Source organism: Triplophysa dalaica, chromosome 19 (genome assembly GCF_015846415.1).
Source record: "Triplophysa dalaica isolate WHDGS20190420 chromosome 19, ASM1584641v1, whole genome shotgun sequence".
In the NCBI taxonomy this organism is placed as follows: Eukaryota; Metazoa; Chordata; class Actinopteri; order Cypriniformes; family Nemacheilidae; genus Triplophysa; species Triplophysa dalaica.
In genome coordinates, this window is record NC_079560.1 from 4,082,498 (window position 1) to 4,106,680 (window position 24,183).

Genomic DNA, 24,183 nt, shown 5'->3' on the forward strand with positions numbered 1-24,183 from the left:
TCATCACCTGGGCTAAGAATAGCACTCATAAATCACATCCGTGTGAATAAAGCTGAAGCAGCTCTGTGGAGAACAAACTTTAACTATAGACGTTTTACGTTTGAGCAACAAAACAACCACTGCTGTCGTGCAACATTACATGCACCCATAACAGATTGCGGCGGTTATTATAAGTGATGGATGTGGGGATGTATTCCGAAGCACTGTATAATAACACATTTAAACGTTGTAATATTTTATAAAGTTCTGGGTTTTAAAAGCACTGGACTGAGTTACACATAAATAATATGTTGGGAAGAACAAAAAAAAAAAAGAGCAATTTTAAGCATCTATATTCAGACGCCTTCAAAAACCTTTTAGAGTTTTCATATCGGGGGAATTTATGAATTATGCGAGCCAGGTTTGGCTCGTGTCGAGAAACGGAAAAAGAAACTTACTCTGAAAAAGAATTCCTCGTTCCATTTGGGATTGAGAGTCTGAAATGAAAGAAAACACATTTATGCGTTTCAAAATCTAGCCCAGAGACGCACACACAAAAAACTGTTTTGCATGAATACCTTTTATTAACCACACACAACGGAGTCCTGGGATCCGCTTACACTACAGAATCCTGACATACGCTTTGGAAAACAGTTAATTTGTGCAAAACGTACAAAATGGAGAATGTGAATAAGAGCCGTTCATTCAAGTATTTCCACCACAAAAGTGACAAGTATGCCGTTACCTCAATGAGAGTTACAACAAAGGAAAATAGTACCGGATACGCCGGGTAATATTTACTCTACTTGATTTAAATTTCGTATGCTCACAGACACACAGATAAATACAAGAGGCGGTGAAAGACAAAGCGACTGCTGTCCAGACAGCGAGTGCAGTAGCCCTTGACTCTATTGATCCTGCTAAGTGATAGAAGAACTTGATCATTAAGTCAACATGACTGTTTGGCTGACAGTTTAATTTAAGTGTCCTCGGAGGAGAACCTTAATTGATTTAACTTGGTAATGTAGAAACATGCAATGGGTCCAAAAGTCTTACACAGTGTCTACACCGGGCGCGACATGACAAAAGACATTAGAAAAGCATTAGAAATAATTTAACATTTTGTCCACACTGGATGCGGTGCGGCACTACACGACAAACCCATTAAGGAGAAGCAGGTTGTCATGTCGCGCCTGGTGTAGACATGATGTAATACAGCGAGTGAAAATGTCTCTACTTTAATTCTTCTATTGTGGGTATTTGCCAAAGATGTAGCAATTAAAAAAGACTTTTGGACCCTGATGAACACTTGTGCAATCACCAAAATGACACTCATGCATGAAACCATAAGCATGACATAAACTTATGTTTAGTGCAATGATGTTCGCACTATTTATGTAATAAATACTTCAGATTTATAAGTCTGTGAACCATGTGCCAAAACTTGTAAAAATACCGTAGTAATTGAAATGTAGAGGCACACCCAGGTGTAAATTATATACACAGAAAGAACACAAAATAACAAATGATAGGGGCTAAGATGATCTAAAATGATTGAATTTGACACTGCTGTTGAAATGTTAAGGATCACTTGACTGAAACGTATTTGTGATCTAGAAAATCATTTGCTTATTATGTTTAAACAATTTTTTACAAAAACATATAACTTATTTTATTAGAAAACTAAAATCTTATTAAATCAATTCTAAATAATAAGGAAAAGGCAGCCAATAAGAGCCCAGCATAGATGGGAACTACTATAACCCTGTTTAAGTAACTGGCTGATGAAATGCCAATTCTGCAAGACGCTTTTTAGTTTTAATTTTCTTTTGTCGCATCAATTCTTATCATTACATTATTGTTTTAAAAGGTTTTTTGTTTTTCTTCAATCAAAAAATATATTAATAATGATTAAATAAGCTAAAGTACACAGTACGTACATTTACCACATCAATCTCCATTAACATCCATAACAGCGACAGCCTTCATAACCTTGTCATATCATAAATGAAAAAAGGCATTACATCAAACCTGTATACATAAAAAATCTGCAAATATAAATTTAACAATGGGCCTACACTTAACAAAAGTTAAGAAAACATCTGTCTCTTTGACGCTCTATATTGCGATTTCTTGCAGGCTGTGGAGTCTTCAGAATGTTTTATATCGAAGCAGGACTTCTGGAGCATCCCTCAACACAGAGAACTGAGCAATGAGGCTTGCGTTGCACACAGCAGTGCATTGTCAGCTATTAATATCCTGAAGAGTCTGCTGTCACAGCATTGGAGGTTCAGAGCTTTTAAAGCTTTACCCATTACGCACTAAATGGATCTCAATGACTCAAATACTGACTGACCTCCCAGGTCAATCTGAGATTGACTACACATTTAACTGGTCTTTAAGAGTAATGGACAAAAGCATAAACAGAATATGTCTGGGATATATTTAATCCCAAAATCAAAATGGAAGAAATATGAAATTATATACTGATTCTGGAGAATGAAGCATTTTTAGCATGTCCAATAAAAGTGAATGGTATGGGACAACCGCTTAAACGCAAACAAAAAAAACTATCATAAATGTCAAATTAATTGTATATATTATTTATTTATTTTAATTTTAGGGTAAAATATGACCCGGACATGTTCTCTTGAGATCCACCCGTGGAACAGGTAGTTTCGCTTAAAACGTGCCTCTCTGGTAAAGGACAACGCCAGAAGACACATTTCTTTACCAGCTCATATTTAAACAGTCATGAATACATACAACTGACACAACTGTTTTATATTATTCAAGACCTGACATATCACTTTAAAGCATATGCAGTGGACCACAGAACTATGGAACTACGCCTCCTAGTGGCTTTAGAAACTTTAAGAATAACTTTTAAAGTTGATTTAAAGTGATAGTTCATCAAAAAAAAGATAATTCTAGCATTGTTTCTAGAAAATATTTTCTTTTTTGTTCTGCAGTAGAAAGAAAGTCAAACAGGTTTCAAATGAGTAAATAATGACAGAATTTTAATTTTTGGGTGACCTATCACTTCGCCTTAAATTCTATATACCTTTGTGTATTCAATAATACAATTTAAACCCTAACATGGCCGAAAAATAATACTTTAGAGTGTTATAAACAAGCCTTTAAATGAGAGTAAGTCTTACCTTTTTGATGGTTTTCGTCTGAACTAAGCCGAGCTCACGGTTCTCATCAGCAACATAAAGTGACAGCTTGACATAAGGGTCACTAAAGAAAAACAAGGAAACGAATACTAAATTAATTCATCACTTATTTATCATCTCATTTTAAATTGACCTAATGGAATTATTGCATGCTTCCATTTTCAAATAAGCATCATTTAGTATCTTTAAGAAGTTTCTTTCATGGGAACCGGCTGCATGGAGCACACAGGGTACCGTACATGGAGCTCAGGCTTTGCTATCTTTGTTCGGTCCCCACAAGGGCAGACAAACAGGACCGAACACACATAGAGAGTTATGTAATTGGTTTTAATGAGGTGAAGTTTTAAAACAAGTCAGGAAATGAGGAGAAGACAAAGAAAGGAAGCCTTAAATTGTTTTACAAATGTTTTGCATGCCAGGACACGTTTAGCAAGGCAGTGCTCATTATCTTAACAAACAGGAAAAATTAAACACACAACGAGGGAATGAATTGAACAATATGTCAGACTTTGTCCGCTGACCATTCCATATGACATATAATATGACAGTTCATATTAGAGTGATCATCGTATGACACTTGTAAAAGGTAAACACAGGACAGTACAATCTACTGAGAAAAAAGACATGACAATTTTCAGCAGTATATTTATTGTAGACACATTCTTATTTGTAGTATAGACGGCTTCATCGGATGCACACACCAGGCCCGAAGTTAACTTCCTGTCTATCGGTTAGGGTAGTGGCTAGTAAGTAATATGACAATTTATTTTATATTTAATTTATATGAATAATTTATTGTATATTACATGTATAAAATGTAATGAAATCTACTCAACTGTTATTGATTCCTTGCTGCGGTCTAACAGATGTTAAGTTTGAGCCACATATAGTAACTTTAGTTTATGTTCTTGGCGCTGAAACCATAATAACTTAAACCTTTAGAGAAAAATTGTGTGTTTCAATGTATTTCTCACATATAAACCAAACGGTTGCATTCAGGTTACAGCATCAAGATACATGAGGATTGTCAGGTGATCCACTGCACTCTCAACGGAATCTTGACTAAATTTACTCAAAACAAGTCAAACGGAACAATTCTAAGTAGCGTGTTTTACAAAAATGTTTGGGAATTGCTGATTTGCCTGAATCAGCTTTACTCTCCCTGTAAGGGTCAAGTAATGTTTATGCTGGTTTACAATACTAACAGACACCCCCGTCCCATCAATTTAATTCTGAACGAGTTCAACATAATCTTACATTTACAGAAAACAAAACTACCTGCTGGGCTAAAAACGCAAGACCTCCGAATATCCTGTTTTTATGGTTAATACCAATTTGCCCACTATCCGTAGTCGGCATAACTTGGAATAAATGTGTTCAATAGTATACAGTATTAGTTGATTTTTAAATATTCAAGTGATCCTGAATTCTACCATATAACTATAAATGTGATTTCACAAACAAATGTTCTCACACTGCAAATATAAGTAGCATATTTGTAAAATATAAATAGCATATTTGTGTGAACAGAAGTAAAAATATTACAATAATTAAGGGCCGGTTTCACAGACAGAGCCTAGTTCCAGACGAACTTAAATGTTAGAGATGGCTTGATTTAAAGCAACTTGCACTGAGTTATGATAAAATACATCAGCGTGATTGTTTTGTGTCGAGATGCACACCAGTAATGTCTTTTTTAATGTTTTTAAAAAACAACTTAAATATCCTGATAGAAATAAGAACTTGTTTAAGCCGATCCTTGTCTGGGAAACTACCCCTCAATGTTTTAGCCATTTTTATTCCCCCTTGATGGGGTTAGAGTGACATAAGCCTGCGATTTCTAGGATCCTTCATTCTCCAGCACTGGAAAGACCCCAGACACCCAATGACAGAGCCTTTTTTACCACCGAAAAGGCCACGGAACCGCTCAGGTGTCACACGGACACTGCACACCGTTACCATAGAGACGACGAGTGACTATGTCAGGGGGGAGTTGGACGCTCCATTGTGTGCAATAAGCAGAGACTACAGAGGAAAGCCAGGGAATTTCACATCAAAGGGGGAATTCTTAGTCGGACAATACACTGATCCAGCTTTCTGCTCCATGCCACAAAGTCAGGTAAACTATAAGTTATCAGGATTACATTTACATTTATGCATTCGGCAGACGCTTTTATCCTAAGCGACTTACATTGCATTATCCTATACATTTATACATAGGTATGTGCAATCCCCTGGGATCGAACCCACAACCTTTAGTTGTTAACGCACTGCTCTTACCAATGATCTACAGGAACATTACAGACTTCACGGTCAATAAAGATGCAGTTTTTCTGCACGTAAAGACATTTTCAAGGACTTTCAAAGCTGATAGAAATCTGCTGTCAAACAACACTTCAGTTAGAGGACCCTGTAAAAACGTCTCGCTGGCACTTACAATTCTGCGTAGTTAAAACGACAGATCAATAAAATGACCAGGGAATTGCTGCAACAGACATGGGTACAAAGTAAACCTAAACAAAACCAGAAACCAAAGTCAAAACCAACTGAATGTTGTTGGTTTCACACAAAAAAAGGTTAATGCAACACATAAATTAACGCAAATTTATTTTATAAATAAAAATATATCAAACTGTGTGAAAATACTAGCCTAACAGCGATGGGTTTGACGCGTCTCGTCCTGCCGCATCCAGTGTGGACAATATTTGAAATTATAATGGATTCTAAGGCATTTCTAACGTCTTTTGTCGCATCGCGTCGCATCCGGTGTAGACTCGGTGTTAGGATGTGTTTCCATGTCAGTTTTCAGCTTGTACCTTACATTAATGGTTATTTCCAATTAATTATATACATTTTATTTAAATTTAGGGGTGTACGGGTATTGACAATAACTGTGATTATTAATAAATGTGATAATATTGTGTTAATAATACACACATGATTTTATCATAAATAACCCAGCGTTGACACTGTAACATAGGGAGATGGTCTTGCATTTGTTTAACATTTTGCCTTTAGAGACACATGGTTGCAAAATGTCTCTTTCTTTCTACACTTGTATTTTGATTATGATTCATTAGGCAAAAATAGACAAATAAACACATAATATAGGCTTTTTTTAATTCATATATACAGTTATGATATTGTTATTGGCCATAATAATTGTGTAGAGAAAATCTGATATTGTTACATCCCTAACATAAAAACTCTTGTAGCATTTCAGGAACTTTACTGGCCATGGGTCTTCATAAAACTGCACATACAACACTCACATTCTCACATTCTAGCATTTTCACATCATCTCCAAATGAAAATACTTCACTTCCAGAACAGGAAATTCACACTTGTCTGCAGCTCTCACTGCCAAAACAAATTAAAGAAACATGTTTTATATCAGGTTTAAATCTGCCAAAGGCAGGATGTCATGTTCCTTCCCCTTTCGCTCTTTTCTTAAACAACAAAGCAGATTTTCCCATTATCTACAAGTGGAGGCTCTCTAAAAACTATGCTGCCAGTAGATATACAGACCTTCAGAAATCAAGTCAATTAAGTCCAGTGCATTTAAAAGATGCGTTTTAACATGCTACGGACCCATGGCCGTACCCAACATTGAGGTCAATTTTGTAGAAAACGGCTAAATCTAGATTTAGTTGGCCAATCAAATGAAGAAAGTTGAGGATGACTGTCCAATCAAATGAAAGAAGGCGCGAGTTGCTATTGACAGAAGTCAGGCTCGAGTTCAGTTTCTACTGTGAAAGAGCGCGATGTAAGTAGCTAACTGTTCAATGTTTTATCATAGAAATGTTAGCCGCCATTCACATGTCACATCTAAAAATGTGTGCAAAACACTGAATGCGTCGCTTTCTCCCTCTTTTAAGAGCGCCAGGGAGTTTGCATTCTCGTTTTGAACGTTCTTGACGCGCGTCCACATTTAAACAACAAACCTGAGTAAACGACCGATTTAAATATCAAGTAAGCAAAACTACAAAACGCTGAAAACATATCATTTACGAGTTACGTGTCAGTTTGACGCAACAAAAAATTACCAGACCTTCAGTAGTTCATTCTAAGCCGCGTGGCTTTGACTCAGGTGTGTTTATAGGTTGTGGTTAGCCTATTAAAACAACTAAATGATTATCAAATAATTCACTTTTAAACAAATTCTCGTTCTTTAATTCTGTTTCTTTATTATTTTAAGTTGACCTATTTTTAATAAAAACCTAAGGGTCTGCAACACAAAAAAGTAAAAGGGAAATTTATGTAATTTCAAAACTCGAATGCATTATGATCCTTTATGAAAGACAGGTTGTATTTCAATCTGGTAGTATTTGTATAAAAATAACAATTGACCATGTGTTTACTTTCATTACGGATAAACATCAAAAGACAGAGATGGTTTTACGAATTGTTATGTAATTTGCATTCAACGTTTTAAAGTTTTAAAACGCACAAAGTAATTTTTTTTGTTTGGGAGTAATTCAGTTCTTGGACCTCTGTATTTCCAAAATCCAATGACCACAGTTTTGAACCACAGTTTAAAACTATACAAAAACGAAGTGACATCTCATGCATAAAAGATCAAACCAAGGAATTAAATATTGGGCGTATACATTTTGGGTGAGGTAGTGTAAAAACTCTCTTCATTTTCTCCGTTCAGACTTCTGTGATGGTGCCACATGTCATTCATTTCCACAGCTGAATTCCTTTTATAATTAGCACAGATGCATCACAGTCCTCATAAACTGAGCATGCCAGATGCAGAATTACACTCTTGCTTTGGAGGTACTGTATGGTGGTGTTTAGCAATCTATTCTCAAAGAAGACATAGAGATGAAGTGGAAAAAAGAACAAAATTGCAAGACATGTCTCTACCATCCGTTGAATATTACAAGCAAATCAATAAAGTAGTGGCCGGTAAATGTGTATCTAGTGCCAGCAGGATGGGAAAAACACACGCTCATGCTGATAGGTGAGCACTTCACACACACATGCGCACGCACACAAAGGGTCACTGTGATCGGAGCGGACAAGCCTGATGAAGTCCACAGTAGATCAGCACAGTTACAACAGAAGGAACAGTGACGTCTACGCCACATGAGAGACACATAGACACGCAGAGATGAAAGAGAGATACTGTACAAGCAGAAAGCATTATTTATTTAGCTTCTATTCTTAAAAGCTGCAATGTTGAGCATTATTGTTACCATTTATCATACTCTGGGTTGGGGATTTAAACAAACCCATAATACTAATCATTTATGATACAGGCAGAATGAGATGTCAAACAAGGACAGTCACGATATCAGGTTTTCTTTTTAACCTCATGGTTATCGTGGCCAAATTCACATTGGTGATATTATCACGACAACCGTTCAATAATGCAGTCAGTCAAATTCATTTTAAATTTGTTTTCTCTTTTTTTGGCCAATAAATTACAATTAAATGTAGTGTGAAGAATAGAGAGAGAGTCTGTAATCCTTATGGTTATTAGGACAAAACTTTAAAGGGTGTTGAATTATTTACAATATTACCATGTGTACAATTAACACTGTATCGATAATTTTGGATTTGGATATCACTGTCATTCCCAATACCGTTACCGGGGTTCCTCGGTGGAACTGCAAGGGTCCGCTTATTACGGTTTACTCACAGGCAACTTTTTGTTAAAAAAATGCCTGGGTATAGAAATATTACAACAAATACTCTCTTTAAACTGCACACGTGCGCAGCCGCGCTGACTCATTGAATCTCCCGGTTATTGCAATTTTAACTTGCGTGCGGAAAAAAACAACCATCCAGGCAGCAGAAGTAATAGAAGTAAGTTAACGTTACATCTGAGTTGCGTGCAAATAAAGTCCCTTCTCAGATATTTCTGACTTTTCATAAAATTTGAGAGGCAAATGACACCACACAGCTTCTGCACTATGGCACATGTTTAAAATCAACGAAATGCGCACCGTGTTCTGATGGTGCACCTCAAACATGTTGTCCCAAAAATAACGCAGACTTTTTACATGTTGCTCTCCTAAGTATGCTTAAAACTCTTGAATTTTCCTGTGACAGCGGCGACAATGCTGATCCACGAGAAAGACAACGGAGCTCAGAATTATAAAATAGCAGATGTTTTGCAACACAGAGAAGCGTAAGAAAAAAAAGAATTCCACTTAATACCTGTATGTCGCTTTGGATAAAAGCGTCTGCTAAATGACTAAATGTAAATGTAAATGTAACAAAAGCCCTGATTTTGCAACAGAATGCATAAAATCTGCACTGACTTCTTTTAGCATCCAGAGACACCCACTTCCTCCACTAGAATAGTCTATGTGCCATTAGGGCCATTACCTAAAAACTTGAGACTTGATAATCAGACTAAAATGAATCCTTCAGACTTGCATCATGAGAGGAACCTGCCTAGAGACAAGAATACAGAAGTAGGGCTTGTGTGATTTGGTCCAGTACCTCCTAGATTCCACCTACCCGGGCCCTGACAACCACTCACACAAAGCAATGCCCTGGCAGCCACCCAGAATAGCATTAAGTCTTGGCACTGAGTTTTGAACAGTTTTATCCCACATAGTTTCTTCAGAAAAAAATTCATTAGAATTTCTGTTTGTAATTTTAGTAACAGGGGTTAACAAATGGCAAGTTACAGCAGTGTTATCGTCTTAACAATAACTGTATCAACCAGAGATGCACAATACTGAAGAACAATATTGGAATAACTTGCCAAAAATAATATATATGCAATCCATTACTTCAAGTAAAAAACATGAACTATATCTATACTTGTACTATACTATATTTATACTCTATAAAATAACTATTGCAGTATGCATATTGTGATATATTGTGTAGTCCTAGTAGCAAATATAGCATGCCATTTTGACAAAAACTACAGGGGTTGCCCAAGACGAATGTTATAAGTGCTGAAGTGCTGTTGTATTGTGGGTAAAAACAGAAATGAGTCAATCATTTTCAAATATTACACGAAAAAGGCAAATAAGTGAATATGCTATTCTGTCTGTAGTCCAGTAAAAGGACTCAGGCTGTTAGAAGAAAGGCAGGAAACGTATTGCTCAGTTGAGCAGCGAAAACAAATACAGACCTATTACAGAGAGAAAAGGGCAACAGCTGATAAGGCCGTGTTTATCTAAGAGGGTATAATCATTACATGTTACAAACAGCCAAACTCGAGACACCTCCACTTTGAAGTTGAAGTTCAATCGCTCAGAGAGATTTGTTACTAGGTGTCAATAGTTAAGCTTTAAATGGTTTCGTATCAAAGGTTAATATACCTGCCGGGAGCCCCTTACAAGATGCAGATGTAACTAAACAAAAACAGTAACGCATTGACAAGCCCCCCTCTTTACAAGATTACTTATTCTTCTGTGATTCATTAAACTGTGCAGTATAATAACCAAACGTAGCTTTAAAATGAGAGATTTACAATTATGCATTAGGCAGATGCTTTTATCCAAAGCGACTTATGCAGAATAGTGATCTATACGTTTTTAAATGGCGGATACGGATAACAGGAAATCAATGTGGCCATTTGAGTGCTTTTGTGTTATATCATATAAATCGTATTACGTATATGACATCCAAACATTAACATTTAGTAACTGAGGAACACAAAGGAGATGTCGGATGTACTTTTTTTTACTAAATCTATCCTAATACAAAATCTCAGATTATATGAAGTACTATATAAGAGTCTACCAGGTCAGTCTTTTTCTGCCTTAATGTACACACCGTTTATTATCAAGATGTAATTTAAGAGTTTTATCAACGACATTAGAGACAAAATGCACTATTAACCTTTTCAATCCCCATAACTGAAGACTGTTCAACAGCAGTTTACCTAATTCCTACCTTTGTTTCTATCGTTTTGTTTTTTCAACTTCATGTGATTTATTTGATCTACGGGTTACTGTTTCTGTACCATGACAACGCAAGTTCAAACTTGGCTGATTATATTGTGGCCTCTCAAATAAGATGTAAACTTAAAGAGCCTTGACTGACATATGCATACTTATGCAAACATCTCTAAACCCCTCCGGCATCACAGATTAAGTGCATGACAGATTTGCATGACGAAGATTTTTGCCGTTTGATGCCCTCTCTGACCTTTGACTTTTAGACTTGAAAACTTCAAAGTTAAACAAATAAAACATGCAACATTGCACAAAAAAACATCAGCGAAGAATTTGTCTTTGTGCGGCTTTCCTGAGGCAAACAGATCTTTTGTTTGGATAAGTCTATTGTCTAAACCGAAAATAAGAGCGGTCCCCAGAGTTCAGCCTATAGTTGGCCCAACACACGACTAAAGAAACACACATGTACACACACACATTAGCTTATAAATGAAGAAACGGATTGAACAGGTGCTGTACAGCACCATCTATCTGGAAACCTCCTGTAGTTCTTCCTTACCTGGCACCAATGATGTCCTTCTTCGCCAGATCCATGCCAGCAATGACCTTGACACGAAGAACGCGAGATTCATTCTGCAAAACACAATATACACACCATTGTGAATAAATCAATGGAATAAATTTCGTGGCCTAAATTTAAGATCCCGAGCATCCTGATTGTATCCTCACTTCACTTTATCCATCCACTAGACTAGAGGATTAAAAAAGGACGATTTAAGAGGAAGAGGAAACTACAGCCAAGAAAGCTTGTGTGTTTATAACTGGACACAGAGAACTGTTTCAATGTTATAATAGCATCTGAGACAAAGTTTCTACGGGGACTTCACCATACCTTTCAGCAATCCATATTTTTCTTTTGTCTTAGGGATGAATAATGTAAAGAGTTATTATCGATTCTTAACTAGTGGGTTGTAATCCAAAAATAAGTTGTAGGTTTGTTGTTCTGATTATGTCTCAGAAAGTAAGCGTGAAAAAACTACAAATAGTAAAATGCAAGCAACCATTTAAATCTACATACCAAAATAAACTTGCTCATCAATTTGTAATCTTTTGTTGTTGATGCCAAAAACCATGTAAAATCATATAATTCTATAGCAATTTTATTATAATACAATCCATGCATGAGCATGCATAATGCAATGAGAATATGGTTTGAGCACGAAATAGGAATTTGATTAATTTTGTAAGATAAACTTTGGTTCTGTTGCATAACTACTCCATCTCTCAAATAAACTCTGGCTCAAGAAATCAAAGCGCTTGAGCGACACGCGTATGAACTGTTTTGCACTCTTAGTTTGGCAACCCACAAATAAACTTCCAGCAGATATTTCCCACTCTGTATAAGCATGTCATGCCCACAACATCAGCTCTTTCGCATTCAATAGTGATTCACTCCCTTCACGTTTGCACAATGAACATATTATTCACCCTCTCTGAAAATGACCCACTGCCGAGGGCAACAAGAGGGTGAGGAAGGCCCTCTCGCACCACTTTTACCCACTTCTGCTTCCTGCGTGTCTGAAATTGCTCTTCTATATTTGTCTGTGATTCTGCATTACTGGAAGATACAAGTAAACGGCAAACCCTTTGCATTAATTCCGTTTCTGACCTGATTATTTTAGTACAACATGAGCTCCGGTAAAAGTATATTAAGAAAAGCAACCACTTGCATTTGAAGGCAAAACTCTGCCTTCGCCCCACAATCCTTCATCGCTGCCAAGAAGTTTCTCTGTTCTCACAACAATCACCAAAACATGTTATGACACACCTGTACAAAATACACCCTGTTTAAACTGAAAAACAGCAGAAACTCCATTCACTCCTATGAGAAATAATGTAACCGGTACAGTAACATCCCTTGTTCTACCAACAACATCCACATAGATTCTAGGCTGAAACTTAGTTTTATACGAGTAGTATAGTTAACTTCAGAACAAATTAAATCAGCTGAAAGTCTTGAATTACTTAAAAACTTTGAGGCCTGTTAACACCAAGGATGATTGGTATAGAGTTTTAAAATGTAAATTAAAGAAAATAGAGGTTTCCGCAACATGGCAATACATTCCAATCCAAGAATGAACAACTGAAATGGTTTTAGGTCAGGCCAATCCATATTTAAAGGGCTTGTGCATTTACTGTGAAAGGACTGAGAACATGAGCTTATAAGAACTGCATTATCTTCCATAGGTGTGGCTCTTTATAGTTGTCTTGCGCATTCTTCATGTATTTTCAATGAAAATGATGGCTGTCAGACGAATAATCTCGATTAACCGCATCCAAAATAAATGTTGGGTTTACATAAATATGTGTAATATTTATACACATAGTATGTGTAATGAGCATGACACTTTATGCATATATATATAAAATTGAATAAACATTTATAAATAATTGTAAATATTTGTATATATAAATATACATCGAAATATAGGCTACATACAGTGATTATAAGGTCAAAATGAATACGCACAGTACATATTTTGTACACAAACCTTTATTCTGGATGCGATTAATCTTTTGACAGCCCTTAACAAACAAACTTTCTTAAGAATCCAATTCTCTCTTCGGCTATGGTTAATATTATTTGTTGTGAATTATATTTATACAAAACGATACTAATTCATAAAAAAAACCTTGACACATAAAATTCAGGGTCTAAAGGCTTAAAGATCTCCAGCAGCAAACACTTGAGGAGAAAATGCCAAGCAAGAGTGTTTCCGCTCTTCATTCTAACCCAATCTATAAAATTGCCTACTTTACACACTCCAGACAGTCAGGGAGATAAATTGGTCAGGCAGAGGTAACGGTTGGGTTTGGTCCACTATCCGAGATGATAATAACTCATCAGTAATGCTGATGGAGGCCAGGGCCTGTGTTGAGGGAGCAGAAGAGGACACAGGGAACTGCCTCCAGTGGACGAACGTAAAAGACTATTTAAGGACATTGCTAACCCTTTAATGGCTGTATAACTGTTATTGTGTGCGATAAAATCACACTCTTTTGTCACCCACAAAAATGTTGGACATTGACTAAAAGCCAAAAAAACTTTAAAACTGAAGACTTCATTGATTTTAATGGAATGGTCCACCTGAAAAATGAAGTTTATCTCATGCGATCCCAAGTCCCAAATGTATGACTTATTGTATAGTGATTTTTTAAATAAAAATATCAATTACTCCATACTGTATATGTGTCACAACATAAAGATCCAAAAAGTACATATCTAAATTATCCAGATGACTCCAGTGGCTTTATAATAATTGTATAAAGATAAAATTCAGAAGAAAGGAAGAGATCAACTTGAGATGGCATGACGGTAAGTAATGAATTTTCATTTTTGGGTTATTTATTCCTTATTCCTCTTCAACCACAAGGATACAATACTCCCATCAAACTCTATGGAGATGTTTACTGTAAACATCAGTAAAGGACTCATCCAATCAAAATCAAGTGTACTGTACTACCTCAACAAAGGGGATACCAGCTGCGTTCATCAACTCTATTTATAAATTAAAATGAATTTTCTGCAACGCTATTAACATGCTTGACTGATATAATGTGATGTCTCAGAGCAACAGGGCTTCCACATAAAATGGAAGGAAAGTATTACTCAGGTTGTGGCCGTCAGGCTGGATAATTAGGACCAGCGATAAGTTCTGTGACAGGTTTGGTATTTCCAAGTCATACATCATCGTGTTAGTTCTGAATTGGGAAACCATGCTTTGCCAGGGTCTCTGGAGTGGAGGTCAATTTCAATTTCCAGCAACAAGATATCCACTTAAATATGATTTAAAGGTCCAGTTTATGAAAGGTAGCAGCATCTAGCAGAGAGGTTTCGAGTTCCAATTAACGCTCGTTCCTCCCCTCAACCGTTCCTTTCAAAGCATTAGGGTGGCTGACACATGACTAAGATGTTGTCACGTTTTCGCTTCTTGCTATAGGAGAGATAACATATAGGGATACCACAACATGGTGAATTCCATGCAATGGGAAATGTATGCTGATAGAAATAGCTCATTCTAATAAAAATAAAAATAAAAACAATGTTTCATTATGTAAGGTCTTTATACACCTCTCAAGACATAGTTACGCATACTATATGGCACTTCTGTCTGCAGATCCTCCAAAAAAATTCACATTGGACCTTTTAAAAAATTCTAAAATAAGAAATATATTTCATTAGTTGCATTTCATAATTTAATTTATTTAGGATAAATATTTATATTTTTTCCTAAACAATAACTGATGCTCATAAATCAATCATCAGCTATTAATACTACAATGTAAAATTACAATTTCATTTTACATTTAAAATATAATAATTACAATAGGCGAGTGTTTGCGATTCGTTAAAATACCAATACATGTTTTGATTTATCTTTAAGCTCAAATTTAATATTTGCAAACATAGTAGCATAAACAACAACCAAACATTAGTCACACATCGTCACGCACTTGCGGCAAGCAAATTACCAAGACAAAATAAGTGTAATATATATATAAAACAATAATATAATGTATAAATATACATATATATAAGTAAATACATAATTTAAATATATTTAAATATAATTAATCATTGCAACACCAATTTAAAAAAGTCCTTATTTAAACAAAGGCGATATGACATAATATATGGTCAGATCTTCCTATGAATGTGATTCACAATGCACATCTCACGTTACACACTCATCGTTTTTTAACCTGGCTTAACAAAAGCATTTGTATTGATGTATTCAAGCTACAGTTAGCAGTAACATCATTTGAATGCTAAACAACAGCTTTTCAAAAGCTCAGAGGATGCATTTCCATACCGGTCTCCTTTATGACACATGACATGTCATCCGTTTTCAACAGAGCTAAAGTCTGCCTTGCCTGTGTCTATGTCATCATGCTCAATTTGCAATATCTTTAAGTGTCCCTTAAGGAAAGTTAAATTGCACTGCAACCAACAGGAAATGAAACAGCACAGAGAGAATTAGGCGACTGTGAAATGAACATTCTGCCCAGCGGGCCATTAACAATAGCGATCACAACATTTGATCATCATTCAAGATGTTCAGCAATCGTATCCAAGTATATTTAAATTAGTGCCGCTTGCAAACTAAGTCTATAACACTTTGTGACTCTCCCCGCACCAATTGCGCTACAGATACAGAAGGACAACTTAGTTGTTCAAGTCTATCATGACTCAATTTCAAGGGAATGCGGACCAAATGTGAACGCTTAATGAACCTCAAGTAACTGATCTTCTAACACAAGTTTCAAGTTCAATCTCAGGAATGAGTTAACAATGAACAGGGGAGTTAGATTATCTCAAAGCACGATGCCATTAAACAGCAAACTTTATCCCAGTTTGTTTCATAGAGGCCGTTTGCTGTCAAACATATAGGCTTCTAACTAAGAGAAGCAAGTTTTGGGGGGCATGGGCAGCACAGATCTTGCACATACCTCCCCTAAACCTTTGTAACCGTGTTGTCGTGTTTGGAATGCTTAACTAGAGACGGTTTTCCCAAAGTGTCTCTCACTTTTAAATAGAATGCACAACATTCTTGTAGCTTCTAATACAGACTACAACATTCCATGCCCTGAATTCCAAATTCTAAAAATTCCATTTAACACTATTGTTGCCAAAGAGGTGCCACATTCCCGAAGAACACGAACAAAGCATGTCTGTTTTGTGCTTGGTAAAACTGATGAAAACAAACTGGTGCAATCTAATATCACCTGCATAAAATGTGAAACCAAAATGTTACGCTGACTAAGGCATAGTCCACACGTACACAGGCAATTTCATAAACTGCGTTTTTCCAATCCTATTTTTTTAAAACCCGCATCCACACGAAAATGCAAAATCACGCTACATAGTCCTGTCAAATGCATGCCAAACCAACAGGTGGGGATATAACCCTAACCATAAAGCCGTGTTAGCCAATCAAAAGCCTGGAATTCAAACGTCATATGCCAAATCTCCAGAGATACTGAGTTTCTAAAAATCTTCACCCTGACAGGAGTTTTCAAAAAAGTTCAGTTTAAGAGACCGAGTACTGCGTTGAGTGTGGACGAAACGGCCAAACCGCATAGATAAAACTGCAGTTTTGAAAATACCCGTGTTCGTGTCGACAGGGCCTAAGAACTCAATAGGCTCTAAAGAGGAATTCCTAAATTGAAGTACTGGCACAAGACCAAGCAAATGCTTTAACAACATCATTCACTTTAAAGGGATAGTTCACCCAAAATTGAAAACTCTTTCATTATTTATTACCCCGCTCAAATCATGACAAACCTGTAGGTATTTCTTCTGCAGGACACAAAAATATTTTGAAGACTGTTGGTAACCAAGCAACATTGACTTACATTGACTTACATTGCATGGACAAGAAACAGAGAAGAAAGAGTTTCACAGAGGAGTCATGCACAGGTATTGAATGAAATGAGGGTGTCCTAGTGACAGAAATTTTATTTTGGGGTGAACAAAACAACAAGAGATTACATATTATAGTAAGGCAATCCAGACACTGGAAGCCCTATAAATCGAAGAATGTGGAAAGGTATGATTGAAACTGGCATTACAGGTTAATGAGATAGTCTGCACCCTGCTTATTAATGTATAAAACTCCAAGAGAAAGTCTAAAAGCTAATACTTTTATATTTGACACAGTAATGGTACATTTTGCCTGAAATGGATTTATGTCTTCAACCTTTTTAAATACAGTCGGTACTTCAACAAGCAATGATAGCCGGCTCATGGAGGATTAGGCTGTAACTAAAGTTCAAGTATGTTAATGAAGATGCTACAGAGTGTAGCTGTATCACATTCCAAACTCATGATATTGGGTGTGAGCAGGTAATCGAGTAAGCATTTGCATTCCTTTATGCATGCAAAAAACTGACCGATGCAAACCTACCTAATGGCCAAATCATCACATTAAGGTGCCGACACAAAGATATTAGAAACAGATAAATTAACATTAATGCCATGTATGCAGCGACAAAATTATTAATATTGGACAACATTTTATGTTGTTGTGTTATGGCTGGTGACTGATATGCAAACTTAAAGCGCAGAAAACGCTTATGGGAATTGGAACAAACAAGACCTGCTATTATCTGTATCATATTGAAGATGATAAACAAACATCCAAACAAGTTAATACGGACACCAATTTGATGTATCTAATCCAACAGTATCTCTATGATAACCTTATAGATTTAACTCAACTCAACTTTATTTATATAGCGCTTTTTACAATTTTCATTGTTACAAAGCAGCTGTACATGAGACACATTGAATACAAGTATGAATTCTAAAGCAGCCCCCCCGGCCAGGCAGATATGCAAACGGTGGTGAGGAACCCAAAACTCCCATCGAGAAAAAAAAACTCAGGGGAACCCAGGCCCAACCAGGGGATTTCAGTTCCCCTCTGGCAAAAGCTGCTGCCTCTGCACAAGCTCAACTGTGCTTGCACAACAAGGATTTAAACATAGTTAACATGATTATAAGCTCTACTTTAAGGCCCAGTGTATAAAATCTAGCAGCATCTAGCGGTGAGGTTGCAAATTGCAACAAATATCTCACTCCACCCCTTTCGAAGCACTACGGGGGCTGACAAAGGACTTAGATGTCTTCACATTTCCGCTTCTTTCTAACGTATTTATGAAACGCGCTCTGAAGAGCAGTTTGTCCGTTTAGAGCTACCGTAGAAACAAAATGCAAGGGTCATGTTGTATTTAGACAGAAATAGGTCATTCTAATGTAATAAAAACATAACACTTCATTATGTACGGTCTTTATACACCTCTAATTAAAAATGTTAAAGTCAAGATTATATAATATTGCATTTCTGTATATAGATCCCCCCCAAGAATTACACACTGGTCCTTTAACAAGACGACTTAAACTCCAAAAGACTTCCATCAATGATGATCTGAACTACTAGACTGTTGTTACATTTATTTACATTAATTCATTTGGCAGACGCTTTTATCCAAAGCGACTTAGAAGTAGGAGAGCATATAAACATTTTCTCAGCACGATCAACAGTACCATTAGTTTACAAAGCCATGCTACTAGGAGAATTAAACTTGGAGTAAGCAAGGGAGAGACACAAGACATAGACAGATATTGGTTAGTAATAGACTGTTGTTGAGGGAGATATTGTCAGTCCTGCGTACCGACAGTGACATGGGAACAGAGGACTACAATGGTGGAAGAACATTCTCAAGCTCAGAAAAAAAGAGAACCAAGTGATGGGGTCCCAAAAGACTAAGAAAATGTTGTGTGGTACACAGAGCCACCGACAGTTCTGGGTCCCAGCCAACTTGATAGATGCTCAACGAATACTAATGAAGTGAGCTATTTGAAGAGATGTGTGCCCGCTGTGTCTGGTGTGTATGTGTTCTGTGTCTTGGGACGGGGTGACAACACGACTTTGGAATTTTGGAGGGAAAGTAAAATGCGGTGAAAAACACCATTGAAAAAAATTATCTTACCTTGAAAATACTATCAATCTTGTCTCTATAGTCATACATTTTGGTGCTACCACTTTTGATAATATACCAAGGGGGCACAGTTTTGGGCTTAAGGCAAATGTAAGCCTATTAATTACTATAACATGATTTGATGAATATTCTTTTGAAGTATACACTTCTGTGCAAATTGTCATAAGCGTTCCTCAAGGAAAATGTCCTAAAGTTAATCTTGGAGTGTCAAGTACGTTTCTTGACGTATAACATTTACACGCACGTTAAATATATAAAGACGCCTTTCAAAAACACAAATTATTAATTAACTGTTCGTACATTTCTTTCAGGATTTGTGCTTCAGTACCTTTCACGTAAGAACTTGAAAAGCACTGCTCGCCAAGCCACATCCCTCTAGAAACTGCTAGAAAGCCCGTTGATTTGATATCGTCATAAAAACGTCCAAAATATTGCCAACTTGTACTTTGAACATGACTCAGGTCTCTACTTTGGATCACGCCACTAAAATACACCTATGAAAAATGTGTTTCCTTCAAAGTCTTCACCAATATCATAAAGAATTGAAACACAGATTTAACGCAGATAAAAGATAACACCTAAATGTATAATTATAGCTCTATCTGAACCTGGGACAAGCACCTGTTTTCAAAGGTGGTTCCCATGATCTCATGACAGTTGATGTGAATTTGCTGTGGATACACAAGGGTCCTGTTATGATCAACAACATGGTGTTGTGTTTGCTTGGTGATCCGTGAAACTGTTCTGTAACATATATCTAAACGTCCTTATTATAAACAAGCACTGGGATGATCTTCCCCTTATGTTGGATTTGTACCACGTGTCTGGTAAAGACAATATCTGATAAACTATTGCGTTGTTGTCACTAAATAAACCTCAGTATGCAGTAGTTTCTATAATAGCAATAGAGACGTGAATTAATCAGTCAATTCTAGTGCCACTTTCAAGTATAATAGCATCTCACGTGTGAGTGCAGAATGGGACACCCCGACATGTGCCAGGTGAGCTGTCAATCATAAACCAGCAGATATAGACTGACATCACCTGAATCTTGACTCTTATATGACAATAATAGAAAGACAGTGAAACCTGTAGTTGTGATGACACCTTTACATCCCCTAAAACTGTAAATCCAACACGTTATAGGAAATGTGGGATGCCTGTGGGATGCCAGTACTGGTATCTAACACTCACAAATCTACTTAGGTCTGCTTATTAAAATGTGTTCATCACACAATGTCAACCTCACAAAAATGAAACCATGTTATTAAAAATGATAAACATAACAATCTGCTGGGCGGCATGTGTAGTGTATAATCTAAACACAACATGTACCGAAAACAAAGACACTTACTTCATCTTCTGAGAGTCCATAAATGGGTTCGTAATTCGTAGCCATAAAGCCAAATGGCAATTTAACACACACATACGCAAAATGCACACACTCGTGTAAAAGCTGGAACAATAGCAAAGTGTATCCTCTCCCAGCCTCCTGCGAATACAACTTGATCCTATACACCGAAGTATGTGGTCAAAAATGAATATCCTTTTAAACCATATCGCGAGACGATGCGCAAGAGATGTACGTCCTCCCGTTTAATCTCATTTAACGGCACAAATTCGGTGAATACACGCGTAATATCCCCAACAATATGACTCCCGTCAAGTGCAAACGCGAATCATTCACTTCCTCCCAGGCTCCGAAACCCTCCCCGCGGAAATGAGTGGCAGCTCGTTTGTCCAATCAAAGAGTAGTGTGGAATTCCGGGAATGTCAAAACAACCAATCGGTGCGGTGTAAAGGCCGGGGAAAGCTATTGCACTTTTGGAGTAATCAGGGATGGGTAATTTCCTGGATCCAAATATATGGAACCTTAGGAGCTTGACCAAAATGTTTTGTTCGTATATCTGTATATTTGTACGTAATTTGTATGAATATGATATGAATATGTAAACGCTTAAATACAAACATAAGGTTAAAATTTGAACTTGGATTCCTGTAAAACGCTATTTGAGTCTTGAACTTGAAAACGAGACTCCCATAGCGGTACTGTAGCACCCCCTACTGTTTTAAAAGTGTGTTCACCTTATGATTCTTTTTGTTCTTGATTTTTCAGGGTGACAGTAAAGGGGTGGTCAACAGATTAAAAACGATCACAATTTACGGTTCTGAATTACCAGTGTTGGATAAATTACTCTGAAAAAAGTAAAGCATTTTTAAAGTTTACACTTTGAATTTTGATGTCAATATTGTATATATTACACATTATTTAGTTCAATAACATCAGGAGTAACTGTTATTAAATAACAGAAAGAATAAGAGTAATTCCTTACTTTACTTTTACTAGAGAAAAGTAATTAAATTACAGTAACGCATTACTTTGTAACTAGTTACACCCAACACTGTGAATAACATATTATTTTTAATAACCTTAATTGCTTTTGTAAAACCTGGTTTTGAAAATCTGTTTTTCGAAATGCAGCTAATACTAGTTTGTTACACAGTAGACCTACTATATGTATTCTTTCTACTTGTGCTAATCAGCATAATATAGTCCTCACTTTTAAAGATTTTAAGGATTTTATTCAACATTAATTCCCACGAATGGGTATTCAAAAACACATTTATCTTGTTATTGTAATCAAGTAGTGTTCAACCAATGGCAAAGAAAACATTCTAAAACATTCTGACACAACACTAAAATAGAAAATGCTTAAACTAATACAATCTTAATTGCATTTGTTTTAGTAAATTGATTTAGTTTTTCTGAAAGAGTTGTAACTCCAGCAACTAGAAGTCCAAGAATCCTAAAGGGACAAGCCATGAAATCATCATAAAATATGAGGAACTGAAAAAACACCAGGATGAGGAATGACTTATCTAGACCAATATACAATGCTTAGACAACATCATTGTGACAGGGGAAATGAATTTACTTCCAGCATATTTATGTTCTTTCTTTATCTCACAGAGCAAAGAAATGAGTTGCATAATAACAGGATTTGATCTAACAGTGTGTGTAATTTAATATAATTGTAATGTGGCAAAACAAACAGTGAGTCACAATCTCCAACCATTTTCAAGTGTGTCAGAGTATTTAAAATGATGACATTCTGGGATTTTCTGTGGTTGGTTCTTGTTGTGGAATCACTAAATGTCGATTACAGAATTGGTTTCTGGGAATGTTAAGGTTTTATATTTTGGCACAGAATAACATTTAAGCAGTCTAATATAATTTTGTCAATACTGGCCACAGTTTTCTGCAGTGCAGTGATTTTTTTTCTCATTTTTCTATACAATTATGTACAGGTGTTAGCATTATACATGGTTATGGATAGGGTATTGCTAAAAATCAATTTTGAATAAACGCATGAACCAAAAATGTATATTAATTAGGTTAATTTTTAAGCAAACTTTAGAAATAACTGTATACCAGCAGGTGTCCTCATATTGCCACTAAAAATATCCCTTGACCCAGTTTAGTCTCATATTTTGAGGGCTTTATATCAGATCATTTCCGTAGATGATTTTTTAATCTCGTGTAATATCAATGAAATCAAATATCTGCTTAATCTGTAGACACATGAAAGAAATCACCCACGATTTTCATTCTAAAATGTGTGGTTTCTCTCCTCTGGAACTCAAATTGAGATGTTTAGTTTAATATGCATAGATCAGTGATGACCGAATTGGGTGACCTAGCCTATTAAGACTTACATTTTCAGCCTGGGTTTATTCATTACTATAAGTAGGCGTTTGGGAATGTGGTGACAGTGACAATATTGAACATATCAGACGTGAGTAATCTCTCGTCAACGTCAAGCTACTGATTACTCATAATGTAATGGATTACTTAGGCTTGTTGGCTTAGGTGACCCTTTGACATCATGTCAATATTAGACCAAGCTCAAACGCCATTCTTTTCCTTAATAACAATTGTCATGTTTTAAACCATCCCTAGTTCCAGATGGTGGAATTACGTAATGCTAAAACACATCCAGCGAGTTGTAGGAGGGAGTACAAGATCTCCTCTGCATGCTCCCTCCTCACCCCTGTGGAAGTGCTGTTTACTGAAGGTTTTCAGGGCAGAAATCTCCCCAGGTGTACTGGGTTGGGAAGCTCCAAAGAGGCATGCATGTTGGGAGAGGAGTGCATTTAATATTTGTTTTATACACTCGGTTATCTTAAACTCTTCGTCGTAGGCCCACACAAACCTAACCCTGACCCCTGACATCAATAATCCAAAAGCAGAAGGGTCAAGGTTCATTGCTAGGGCAACGTGCTAATGGTTGGATTCAATATTGCCCACAATGCATAAAACAGAATTTGTATTGTTGTTGTTTTTTACAGATTTGTTTACATTTCATTTTGGAAATACGGTAAAAACCGTCAAAGCACAGAAAAAGGCTGAAAATTTACAAGAATAACATGGAAACTGTATAATTTTATGAGAAAAAAAATAGTTTTTTATTTTACACTCCCAGCTCACAGAACATTTTACTTTTTTGAGGGATTTTTTCAGTGCACGTTTGCACACACTGTAAAATCCTGAGGATTAGTTATACCAACCTGATATCATGGAAATTCGT

At 36.4% G+C, this 24,183-nt stretch overlaps 1 protein-coding gene across 3 annotated transcripts in view; it reads right to left on the reverse strand.

Moving 5' to 3' along the window:
- nedd4l (NEDD4 like E3 ubiquitin protein ligase) overlaps positions 1-21,294 on the reverse strand; it is a 57,038-nt gene extending 35,744 nt beyond the window's left edge. For all 3 annotated transcript variants that reach the window (XM_056730484.1, XM_056730483.1, XM_056730482.1), the window contains exons 1-4: positions 20,949-21,294; positions 11,592-11,665; positions 3,141-3,222; positions 438-476 (exon numbers count right to left, since the gene is read on the reverse strand). In XM_056730484.1, the coding sequence (XP_056586462.1) occupies positions 438-476; positions 3,141-3,222; positions 11,592-11,665; positions 20,949-20,993 (240 nt within the window). In that variant the 5' untranslated portion in view covers positions 20,994-21,294. The remainder of the gene's footprint in view (positions 1-437; positions 477-3,140; positions 3,223-11,591; positions 11,666-20,948) is intronic.
- Between the last annotated feature and the right edge of the window lie 2,889 nt (positions 21,295-24,183).